General features: G+C 40.6%; 2 protein-coding genes across 2 annotated transcripts; both read right to left on the reverse strand.

The window, feature by feature from the left end:
- Window positions 1-866: 866 nt before the first annotated feature.
- On the reverse strand, window positions 867-1,606 carry LOC103654766 (pre-mRNA-splicing factor CWC21). The gene has a single exon (XM_008681587.4). The coding sequence runs from the start codon at window positions 1,474-1,476 to the stop codon at window positions 1,066-1,068; it is 411 nt and encodes a 136-aa protein (XP_008679809.1). The 5' UTR covers window positions 1,477-1,606; the 3' UTR covers window positions 867-1,065.
- A 4,289-nt stretch (window positions 1,607-5,895) lies between these two features.
- LOC100304049 (uncharacterized) lies at window positions 5,896-6,459 on the reverse strand. Its single transcript, NM_001165560.2, has one exon. It carries the CDS (start codon window positions 6,355-6,357, stop codon window positions 5,974-5,976), a length of 384 nt encoding a protein of 127 aa, NP_001159032.1. The 5' UTR covers window positions 6,358-6,459; the 3' UTR covers window positions 5,896-5,973.
- Window positions 6,460-13,134: the final 6,675 nt, after the last annotated feature.

A 13,134-nucleotide genomic window follows, 5' to 3' on the forward strand; every position in this document is an offset into this window, starting at 1 on the left:
GGTCCGACGCGTGTGTGTGCCTCTGTTATGTGGGGTCGGCTATGCCTTGCTGCTGCGAAGGGCTTATGTATTGTGGAGTGTTGCTTGTGAAGGGCATCAAACAAACAGGTAATACAATTTCAGTCGATTCCTCTGTGTGCTATCTTCTTCCTTCCCCATCCTCTCTGCTTCTCCCATCCTTACTCCTTCCTCTCCAAAGTTCCACTTCCAGATAGTGTAGCCTGCTAACACCAAGCTTTTCGTAGGACATCAAATCAATGTTGTAGAGATGACAATTAAAGAGTGTCGGATGCTTGGCTTTGATTCCTTAGGAAAGGTCTAGGCAATGGCTTTGATTCTTTGGGAAAGGTCTAGGCAATCCCAGCAGGCAGCAGTGCGCATAGACATGTATAGTCCCGACAGCTAGCAGTGCGCTCCAAGTATATTGGACCAGGCTTAGGCCCTAATTTTTTCACGAGATGTTACATCCTAAAAGCATTACATCTTGGATTCTTGGCTAGCCTTTTCTCACGCCAGCATTCAACATTTTACTAAAAGTGGACATGAAATTAGCATGGTCAGCTTCTATTGTCTGTCGTCTGCATGAAAATGCCATATATTCAGCAGAAAGTCTAATGGACAGAAAATCAACCGTTACAAAATACAGACTTTCCCACATTTGCACGGGAATGTATGAAATCATGACATCCATCTAAATCACACCAGCTGCAGGCGATAATATTTGTAACGGTTGCAATTCTCTGGTGGGATAAGTACTGTCTTCATGGAAGAACTGTCTTCGACCACCATCCACTCCATCAATATGCAATTCTCTGGTGGGATAAGTATAATAGACTGAAAGTATAGACAGCCATATACTTCTCATATGTGCAAAGATTGGGACTGATAAATGATTTTACGATCCAAAAGATGGACAAATGCACGAACATATAAACAGAACATATACAATTCGAATATGGGATTGCTCTTTAAGTACTAGAAGGACTCCCATACTAATATAGAAGCCACTACATCTAGGTCTTGCTAGACAATCGACATCTGGCCTTATCTGCGGCAATCTGAAACCTAAATGACGCCAACAGATCCATACCCTCTCCCAAGCAGAGGCGGTCGCCCGGCGCCACGACCGATCCCTGCCTCCTCCGCTGCCGCGGCCGCCTCTGCCTCCGCGGCCTTGCGCGCCTCCGCGACGCGCTCCTCGATCTCGTCTTCGGTGTAGCCGTGCTCCTCGAGCGCGTTCCTGAGCACGAGCAGCTTGAGCTCGACTTGGCGCTTGCGGTCGTGCTCGAGGATCTCCTTGTTGGGCTTGCGCATCCCGCCGCCATCCGCGCCGGCGGCGTCGGAGCGCAGCGGCCTATGGGGCCCGCCCGGACCCCCGCCGGATGTGGAGCGGGGCTTGACGAAGAACTTGTTGCTCTGCGCGTACCCGTTGGTGCCCGACCCCCGCGCGGTCTGCAGCCCGATGCCGTTGTACATCGCGGCCGGCGGGCGGGGAGAGGCCGGATGGATCGGCGGCGGCGGCGCAAACTAGGGCAAGGGAAGCCTGGCTAGGACGAAATTGCAGGTGAGATGAGAAGCAAGGGAGGAGCCGGTTGGATTATATTCTCCGAGAGTCCGAGTCCGTCCCCCCCGGCCACGTGAGAGTATTTTCTACGGTAAAAGCGCCACGTCACCCTTTTTAATAGGAGCGGTTAGATTTCTATTGGTCGGCCGGCGTTTATTATCCCGCAGGTATAAACGCTCAAGTGGAGGTCCACGTACGTCACTCTTCTATTGGTCGGCTGGCCTTTTTTTATTACCTTCTCAATATCTGTACGTCTTTTCACCTACTAAATATATACTCCCTCCAGTGCAGTAAATGTAGTCGTTTAGAACATTATTGTGCATACCAAGGAGTGATTAATTATCATAGAGTTTTTCCTATTTGCCCCTATTAAATAGGGATATAGGTGCATTAATGTCACCAAAACAATCAAGCTTGATTGGTTGCTACAGTAGCTCCAAGGCATTTTAGACTGGAGGTTTCAAGTTAGATTCCTCTTAAGTGCATTTTTTTTGTGCAATTACTAGGGGCAACAACGTCCAAATCCTAGACCCACGCGCACTATGACTTCTTTTTGTGCACGCTCGGTCACGCGCAGGATGACTTCTTTTACTGCACCGGGAGTATTGTTAACATATTTTCCAATGTCCTTTTTTTGCTTGTTTCTACAAGCATACAGATGTTGCGAGAATTTTCATGTATATACTTACCAGCTATTTTTCTGATACACGGTTGCTACGACTGCATGTAACGTCACGATCAAAAAAAATTTACACAACTTAATTGAGCCTTAACTAATTTTAGTTAAAAATAAATAGAAATAAAGCACGTTTGATCTATCTTTAAATTTTATAGTGTAAAATATAGAGCCCATTACCACTCCAAACTGCATGCGGTTATTACAACAGATTGTACTTACAAATCGTTTTGTTTTTATCAGCCAGATTTGAGTAGTATAATAGTTTCATGTTCATATTTGAATGGACTTAAACTTTTAATGGGTACCATCATGTGACACTCAAAAGACTGTCTTGCTAGCAACGATATAGACTCCTTTTAAACCATGGTTCTTAAACAAAGTAGGTGTTTGGTTCCATCCAACTAAACCATGCTATCACATCGAATGTTTGACTGATAATTATGGATATAAAATATAATCTAATTACAAGACTAATTTATAAATTTAATTAAATCTAAATTTAATACTTATAATGGATATTAAGCATTTGATATGACACGAACTAAATTTTACTCGGTGGAACCAAATACACCCAAGTTACTTTTTATTTTTTATATATTCATAATAATATTTTATATTTAAATTTAATATCACGTGCAAGGTGCGCCACATAGACTAGTTTTCTCTCATCTCCGCCCAGTGGAGAGAAATTTATATTTATAAAAATCTATTTATTTTAGAAAGTGTAATGTATAGGGTATGTCTGGTTCATCTTTCTGAAGTAAATTCGCTACCAATAATTTAGAACCTCCACCAAACACGGTATAATAAATTTCTAAAAATCTCTAGATTCCTCTAATTCAATTTATAATCACCTTCTATCCCAGATTTTCTATATTATTGTCATTCATGTTACTAAAATATCATGCTACGAAATTTATATTATTGGCAACGGAAATTCCCGTTCGGATCTCTGTTCGCGCGAGGCCGCGAGGGTCACCGGTCACGTGAGAGTATTTTCTCTCATCTCCGGCACGTTGAGGAATTTATCTCCATGAGAATCTATTTCTGTTAGAAATTGTAATATTTGAAGTATGTTCGGTTTATCTTTCTGAACCAAATTTACAGTTAAAACTTTAGAACTCCAACCAAACAGATGCAACGGTACAATAGATTTCTAAAAATATATGAATTCCCTAGATTTTCTATATTGTTGTTATTCATGTTACCAAAATATCATACTCCGAAAAATCTATAATTGATATTTGTTTTAAGGTTTGTTTGGTTCAGCATCATGAACCAGATTCATTACCTAAAATTTATAATCTCAACCAAATAGTTACAATCAGTGGCAGACTCAGCTTCCGAGCAAGGCAGGTGAGTGTCCGGGCTTGTACCGGTGAAAACGACTGCAACTTGAGTAGTATTTATGCATGCCTATGGTCCTTGCGAAGGACTGTCCGCAATGGTTCTCACTAAGTTTTGCCCCCTATATTCCAATATTTCGTCACATTAGCAACTCCTCTGCCCCTATATGCTCACTCCCCGTATTGGTTTCCCAAATTTCACCCCCTATAACCCATCATCCCATTAAAATATGCATTTTCTTTCAACTATCACAACCACATGCATTTTCTATTTTTTACTAAACATGGACGAAATAAAATAGAAAAATAAAAAATGTGTGTGCGAAAAATATTTTTTAATTAAATAAATGTTATTTGAATTTCGTATTACTATTCCTTTTTTGAAAAAAAATTCAAAAAAATTTGAAAAAGTGTACCCTATCAATATAGTAAATAAATTGCAAAATCAATGTACCATGTTGTCCGTTGTAATCGAAACTTTCAAATTTATGAATCGTAAATACTCCGACCATGATTCCTAGCCTTGTCCAATATAAGATATTCGTCGACATGTTCATTTGACTTCTCTTGGACGCTTTGCATCCCTAGCCTCTGGTAGTTTTCCTTCTCCTCGAGACATCCGTCAACTTTTCAAAAAGGCGGAAGCAAAGGCCAAGCTTCCACTGCAATCTTGAAGCAAAGGAGTAGCTTCCAGCTGAAGTGTGTCCCCTCTTTAGCCTATAAAAGGTGCCCTAAGCCCAAGCTAGCACACACACTCAACTTTCATTTCATCAGCATCTTCTTTGCTCCATTCCCTTGCTTAACTCGTCTCTATAACAATGTTTGGCTACTTCTATTTCTTTCGGCCACAACGTAAGGAGGTATGATTGATTTTCTTTGTGTTTGCGCCCGAGTATATATGTGACCACTAACCACATGGTCATTACATTTGTTAGGTTTCATATGCAAAGGCATGTGTTCTTGAGGATCCTTAATGGGATTCAACAAGTTGACGACTACTTCACGCAACGTGTTGATGCCACTAGGTTGCCCAGGTTGGGTCCCTTACAAAAAATATGTGTTGTTGTCTGTATCCTAGCGTATGGTTTACCTTCGGACGTTGTTGATGATTACATCATAATAGGAGAATCCATGGCTAGGGGATGCGTCATTAGGTTCTATCACGTTGTCATAAGTGCATTCAGTGCATGGTACATTAGGACACCGAACGAACACGATATACGTCGCATCCTGCATATAAATGATGTAAGGGGGTATCTAGGCATGATGCATTGCATGCACTAGGAATGGGAGAACTGTCCTACTGCATGGCGGGGTAAGTTTAGCGGTACGAATTTAAGGCCTACCTAGATACTAGAAGAGGTGGCTATCTACGACCTAAGGATTTAGCACGCTTTCTTTGGCATGTACAGTACAAACAAAGACATCAACGTTCTGCAACGATCTCCTATATTTGACCCCCTTCACAACGGAACAATGCCTCTGGTTGAATATAATGTTAACAGCCACGAGTACCGTATAGGTTACTACTTATCAGGTGGTATTTATCTCGACTAGCCTATGTTTGTTAAAGCCATCTTCCACCCCTTCGAGGAGAAGAAAGTTCATTTCACTCATATGCATGAATAATGTCATAAGGATGTCGAACACGCCTTCGGAGTGTTGCAAGCCTGATGGGTAGTACTTCGCAGGCCAGTTTGCGAGTGGGACCGCCAAAGGCTAGGTGAAATCATGAAGGATGTATAATTCTTCACATGATAATAGAAGATGAAGGATGAATCGCAACAAATGTGGATTTCGCCAATGTAGGAACCATTCCTTCTGTCTCTTAGTTCAGTTTGTCCACGAATTCTGTATTTATTAATAGACTACATTTATAGACACTCCATTGTATAATAGAGTCTCTTAGTTGTCTCTTATGCTTGGAGAACCGTTTTGGTGTCTCTCCACTATACATGCCCTAATGGTGGAAGTGCTATGTGTCCGTGCTAGTTCAATGTAAGGTTGTCGTTGTTGTTGAATAAGTGTTGTGTCCTATTTGTTCATGTCGTCAACAGCATATTTAAGAACAAACATAAATCGCCAGTGTTGGGGGCCTTCGTCTTCAGAAGGTCCTCAAAAACATGACTAACAATGTTTCCCAAGTGTAATATATGTACAGGAACCTTCGGACTCGGAATAAAGTTGTACACAACATAAAAAGCATGGTCGGGACGAAGGTTGAACCAGTTTCGAAGCTATGCGCAAGGAAGCTTCAGCTCAACGGCAGAAAAAAGGAACCGACTTAAAGGGGAAAAGGCTATCTAGTCCTCGTTGGATTGTCATTAAGTCAATAGTAAACATAAAGGACATGAATGTAATTTTACACAGGCTGCGCCCTGTGCTTATAAATAGATGAACAATATCCCTGTACTGTTCAGGCTCCCTGCCTCCTTTGCTGTCGCGGCCGCCTCTGCCTCCGTGGCCTTACGCGCCTCCGCGACGCGCTCCTCGATCTCGTCTTCGGTGTATCCGTGCTCCTCGAGCACGTCCCTGAGCACGAGCAGCTTGAGCTTGACTTGGCGCTTGCGATCGTGCTCGAGGATCTCCTTGTTGGGCTTGCGCATCCCGCCGCCATCTGCACCGGCGGCGTCGGGGGGCAGCGGCCTGTGGGGCCCGCCAGGACCCCCACCGGATGCGAAGCGGGGCTTGACGAAGAACGTGTTGGTCTGCACGTACCCGTTGGTGCCCGACCCCCGTGTGGTCTGCAGTCTGTTGCCGTTGTACATCGCGGCCGTCGGGTGGGGAGAAGCCGGTTGGATCGGCGGCGGCGCAATCCTAGGGCAAGGGAAGCCTGGCTAGGTCGAGATCGACGAGATGACTGGTGAGATGAGAGGCAAGGGAGGAGCCGGTTGGGTTATATTCTGGTCTGGGCCCGTGACTCCGAGTCCATACCCCAGGCCACCATAAAAGCGCCACGTCGCCCTTTTTAATATCAGGAGTTAGATTTCTATTGGTCGTTTGGCGTTTATTTAGCCCGCAACCATAAACGCTCAAGTGGAGGCCCACGTACGTCACTCTTCTATTGGTCGGCTGGCTTTTTTATTACTTTCTCAATATCTGTACGTCTTTTCACCTACTAAATATATTGTTAACATATTTTCCAATGTCCCTTTTTTTTGCTTATTTCTACAAGCATACATATGTTGCGATAATTTTCATGTATATACTTACCAGCTATTTTTCTGATACACGGTTGCTACAACTGCATGTAACGTCATGATCCAAATGTTTTTTACGCAATTTAATTGAACCTTAACTAATTTTAGTTAAAAATAAATAGAAATAAAACTCGTTCGATCTGATCCTTAAATTTTATAGTGCAAAACATAGAGCCCATTACCACCCAAGCTGCATGCGGTTATTACAACAGATTGTACTTACAAATCGTTTTGTTTTTATCAGCCAGATTTGAGTGGTATAATAGTTTCATGTTCATGGTTGAATGGACTTAAACTTTCAATGGGTAGCATCATGTGACACTCAAAAGACCGTATTGCTAGCAACGATATAGACTCCTTTTACACCATGGTTCTTAAACTAAGGAGGTGTTTGGTTCCATCCAACTAAAATTTAGTCCCTATCACATCGAATGTTTGACCGATAATTATGGATATAAAATATAATCTAATTATATAACTAATTACGTAGATAAAGACTAAAAGACGACCTAATTAAACCTATATTTAATACTCATAATGGATATTCGAGCATTTGATGTGACACGAACTAAACTTTACTCGGTGGAACCAAAACACCCAAGTTAATTTTTATTTTTTGTATATTCATAATAATATTTTATATTTAAATTTAATATCGCGTGCAAGGCGCGCCGCATAGACTAGTTTTCTCCCATCTCGGCCCAGTGGAGGATTTATATTTATATAAGAATCTATTTATGTTAGAAAGTGTAATGTATAGGGTATGTCTGGTTCATCTTTCTGAAGCAAATTCACTCCCAAAAATTTAGAACCTCAACCAAACAGATACGACGATATAATAGATTTCTAAAAATCTTTAGATTCCTCTAATTCAATTTATAATCACCTTCTATCTCAATTTTTTTTCTATATTATTGTCATTCATGTTACCAAAATATCATGCTACGAAGAATCTATAATTGACATTTATTTTAGGATTATGTTTGGTTTAGCATCCAAAACCAGATCCACTGCCAAAAATCTATAATCTATACCAAATATTTACAATTAGTGGCAGACTCAACTCCAAAGCAGAACAATCGAGCGCCCGAGCTTGTGCCAGTGAAAATGATTGTGACTCGAGTAGTATATATGTATGCTCACCCATGAAGGTAGACCTGCTCTCGCCCCATGTGGCGGCCAAGGCCCCGACGCAATGGCCAGGGACATTCCCGTTGTCGGGGTAGGGGCTCGATCCACATCCACATATGTTTGAGGGGATGGCGTCATCCCGAAGAGGCCAAAGAGGGAGGGGTCATCGGAGTTAGGTGCGGGAGAGGAATGAGCTAGGGATGGCAATCGGGCGGATAGAACGCGGATATATGGTTCGTGTATCCATACCCACAAGATAAAACCAAACCCATACCCATACCCATTTACGCTCGTGGGTACGGATCTGTATCCGCACCCGTACCCGCCAGGTATCCGTTATCCAACAGATATCCGTTACCCGCTCGCCCACTAAAATTTCAGCAACATTCCAATAGCATTGTACCAGAAATTTATCATAATTTAACATTCCAACAACCTCAAATAATAATTTTAGCACGAAACAATAATTTCAACATTCCAAACAATAATTTCAACATTCCAAAACAATAATTTCAACATTCCAAACAATAATTTCAACATTCCAACAACATAAATAGATAACATTCCAGGCTTACAACAACATTTCACCATAGTGACATAGTCCATAGCAAGTAGTAGAAGTAGCAAAGACAGTACAATGCATCATAAAACATGTTCTTGGAATGAAATTACAGTCATACATAGTTTCCAAATGCAACAACAAATTATTGTAATGAGCATGGCTGAATGGCATTCAACTTCATTTGACATCTTGTGAATTTTCCTTCAAATATCTTCATTTGGCATTGTGGAGAATCCAAAGGAGAGTTCCTACAATGATATATAATTAGTTATAGATATATCATGAAGTCATGGTAATTATCAGAAAAGAATATGCTAGTTCTTACAACGTACCACAAGTTCTTCTTGTATATCTTCAAGACAAGTCCACAAACCCATATAATCTTCTTTTCCTACAATAAGTGAGAGTACAACAAATGAGAGTAAACTGAAATCAAAACATACAAGTTACAACTACATACAATAATTTTAAAGATGTATTGTTTGTACCTTTTGCTTGACCAACACGAAGCCAATTTTGTGCACACATTAAAGCTAACCAAATGTTTGCTGATTACCAAGCGAGACGTGGTCAATGTATGATAATTTTTTAAAGATTTATTTTTTGCAGATATTGTGTTGCTCCTTAATAACTTTACTAACCTTTGTAATCTTTTTATTTGTAGAAGATGGAGAAGGGTAAGAAGTCAGGCTCGGGCAGGGGGTACATTTCTTGGAATGATGATATGGACAAGGCACTTCTTGACAGATTTGTGGAGTATTACAACAAGGGTGACAGATGCCAAAAAGGGTGGAAGTCTCATGTCCACACGGCTGCTATCAAGAATGTGCGAGAAAAGTGCAATGTGGAAATCAGAAAAGACAACATCATGTCAAGGAACAAGACATTTGACAAGCACCACACTATCATCAATGGTATGCTAGAAACAAGTGGCTTTGGTTAGGATTGGAGCAAGAACAAGATATCTGTTGATAGTGATTCTGTATGGGAGGCTTATGTGGCGATAAATTTTAGTTTTTTAGTTTTTTCTGTTGTTACACTATTTTAGATTTTGTTTGCTGCTTACAGTAAAACTGGGCAGTAATGCATGGTATCATCTAGAGCTCACCTCAAATAGTTTTCTGCAGAAAAATAAAGAAGCTAATGGGTACATACACAAGACAATCTTATACTGGGACTTGATCAACTTGGTGTTTGGGAAAGATCATGCAAATGGTGAAGCGACAAAGACCCCAGCTGATGGTGCGAGAGATATGAGTAAGGCTAAAGAACAAGATCATTTTGCTGGTTTTTTCCATTTGCCTATTTCTGAGCAAGCTTATGATCAATACCTGGAGTTACAGGTGGTCTGGGAACAAATTGCCATCAGTAATGCTCACGACCGTTGGAGATACATTTGGGACTCTGACAACTTCTCATCTCAAAAAGCTTACAAGCATTTTATGGGGCAGACTCCGGTTCACCCTATCTACAGGCACTTATGGAAGAGCAAATGCCAGCCTAAGCATAGGGTTTTCTATTGGCTGTGGCTTAAAAATAGACTAAATACCAGGGATATGCTGAGAAGGAAAAACATGACTTTGGATTCTTACTCATGTGAAAATTGTTTATGGCAAAGAGAGGAGACTCTTTATCATCTGTTCCTCAGATGCAATTTTGCAAAAGCTTGCTGGAACTCAATTGGAATAACCCCCCCTAGAATTGCTAATCCAGAGGAGGCCTCAACAAACCTTAAAAACCAACTTAACGTCCCTTTTTCTATGGAGGTTATTATTCTCATGACATGGAGCATCTGGAAATGTCGCAACGAATGGTTGTTTGCAAGCAAAGACCGCTCAGTTCATCACTGTACGCAAGAATTCTGTAAGGAGCTTCGGTTGATCATCCACAGAGCGCGTGGGAATTTTGACACTTCCATCCCGAACTGGCTGAGTTTGTGGCAGACATAAGAGTTGTTTTTCTTACTCCAATGCTTGTAACTGTTTTTAGATCTTTCAGATTACCTTCTGTAACTAGGCTAAGTTGTAACCTTTTCGTTTTTCATTTTTCAATAAAATCTCAGTAGGGGCTTCCCCTCCTGAACCTTCAAAAAAAAAAAGAGGGAACCGGTAAAGAGCTTACTTCATCAACAACCTTAGGAAGCTTGAAGAGGCAACGGTCTAGTGATTCCTTCACCTCAATGATGGCAGAGAAATTAGACAAGTTCACTGAAGCTATTAGGGATGAAGCACCAAAAGGGCCAACATCAAAAGAATTTTTTAGCACATTAGAGGAGATAGATGGGTTAGATGAAGACACGTTTTTAGACTTGTTTGATATCTTAACAGGTGATGCGCGCAAGTACGAGTCCTTGGACTTTCACTGATCCTGAGGAAGAGATGGTTGTTGAAGCAACTTAAAAAGTGAACCAAGTTGTGGTTGGTTGATTTGAACTGTTGTTGGGTGTGTTGATGTTGCTGTCTTAGTTTATGTTGGGTGAATTGAACATCACATTGAGTAGCAAGTAATGTGTTCCAATGATATGTAGACATTTGAGACAAATCTGCATTATTATTACTATTCTCGTCATGCATGCTTCTTGATAAATTGTAGGGTGAAAACTTGTCCCTAATCTATTGAACATGTATATGACTCATCAAGGCACATGTGCACACAAGAAACATGTGTATTTTGTTGTGTACAGTTTATATGGTTACTTCCCTCCAAATATATAAATTCCATATATAACTATCCAAACAGGATATTGAATTTGATTCATGGAAAAGAATTCCATTAGCATCCAAACAAGAAAATTGAATTGAATCAAATTCTAAAGAATTACTTTCTTTAGGAATCTAATATCTAGAATGTTATTCATGGAATGAGTTTCATTTCCAAGGAAACAAACAAGCCCTAATAAGAAATTTCATCATTGCATCCAGCCACAGTATTGTTGCTAACCGAATTAAGCAACGATAAATGTAGCATTATTGAGGAACCAAAGTCAGAGTGCCACCCGTCCAATCTTTTGGTATGAAAGTAGTACAAAAACTCCAATGTGATTCTAGTCTTTGCCATTATTGAACATAGATAAAATAACAAAAAATAGGAAGTATTACCTCTAATATATCATCTATTTCAGTCCAAAGAGATCCCTAGATGCAAGCTCGTATAACAGATGAATGGTGTGAATGTGTTAGACTGTCAAGCGAGCACCTTTGATTAATCATGCGCTAGTACACTTTAAGAGCAACTTTTAGCTAACCAGCAACGTAACCTCATAATCACCTATCACACATTGATTCTAAGACACTACAGATATTTTCAGTCCACTTTTTTTTCATCATCCACAATACACTACCGGAATTCGGCTCTTTGCCGAGTGCTTTTTATCGGGCACTCGGCAAAGCCGACTTTGCCGAACGCCGCACTCGGCAAAGATCTACGCTCGGTAAAGGTCTTATTTACCGAGTGCGGGACACTCGGCACAGCCCAGCACTCGGCAAAAACTGCTTTGCCGGGAGTCAAACACTCGGCAAAGACGGCTCTCGGCAAAGGGCCGTTAGCGGCCGTCTACAGCTGACGGCCGTCAGTCTTTGCCGAGTGCCACATATTGGGCACTCGGCAAAGAACGCTTTGTCGAGTGTCTTCTCTAGACACTCGGCAAAGTATATTTTTATTTTTTTTATTTTGTCTCCCAAACTTTTTGTGGTATGTTCCTACACTATGTAGACCTATATTTATCATTTGTGGACAATTATAACAGAGTTTTCAATCGTTAGTAGATTTAGTTCGTTTATTTGAATTTCTTCGGAAAATTCAGATTTGAACTACAGGTCACTCGAAACTTGGAAAACCGTGCATGCAAAAATGATATTCATGTTACTTAGCATAAGTTATGACCGATTACAGGAGCGGACCGGAAACTTCGAGCAACATGCTCACTAAACATGGCCGTGAACTTGCCATCCACATGTTTAAAAATTGTATAAAACACAAACAAAGTCAGAAAATCATGAAACTTGTCCACGTGTCATAATATCATATGTACAGGATGTGATAAAAAATTGAAAACTTTTTGAGAAAACTATGACACGCTATGTGTACAAACCTAAGAGATCCACATTGAAACTCTATGATTTCATGTGTAGTTCTCTTAGGTTTCTACACATAGTGTCTCACAACTTTGTCCAAACATTCTCAAATTTTTATCACAACCTGTACATATGATATCATGACACGTGGACAAGTTTCATGATTTTCTGACTTTGTTTGTGTTTTATACAATTTTTAAACATGTGGATGGCAAGTTCATGACCATGTTTAGTGAGCATGTTGCTCGAAGTTTCCGGTCCGCTCCTGGAATCGGTCGTAACTTGTGATAAATAGGACGGGTATCATTTTTGCATGCACGATTTCCCAAGTTTCGAGTGACCTACAGTTCAAATATGAATTTTCCGAAGAAATTCAAATAAATGAACTAAATTTAATAGTTATAAAAAACACTTTTATAATTGTACCAAAATGGTACTTGTAGGTCTACATAGTCTAGAAACACACCACAAAAAGTTTGGTTGCCAAAAATAAAAAAATAAAATATACTTTGCCGAGTGCTGTCCAGTTAGCACTCGGCAAAGACGGCTTTGCCGAGTGCCTGTCCGTTGGCACTCGGC

This window comes from Zea mays, chromosome 4, assembly GCF_902167145.1.
Source record: "Zea mays cultivar B73 chromosome 4, Zm-B73-REFERENCE-NAM-5.0, whole genome shotgun sequence".
Taxonomy (NCBI): Eukaryota; Viridiplantae; Streptophyta; class Magnoliopsida; order Poales; family Poaceae; genus Zea; species Zea mays.

Excerpts from the sequence above, each read along its gene's own strand:
- LOC103654766 (XM_008681587.4), bottom strand. The coding sequence starts at position 1,476 with ATGTACAACGGCATCGGGCTGCAGACCGCGCGGGGGTCGGGCACCAAC.
- LOC100304049 (NM_001165560.2), bottom strand. The coding sequence starts at position 6,357 with ATGTACAACGGCAACAGACTGCAGACCACACGGGGGTCGGGCACCAAC.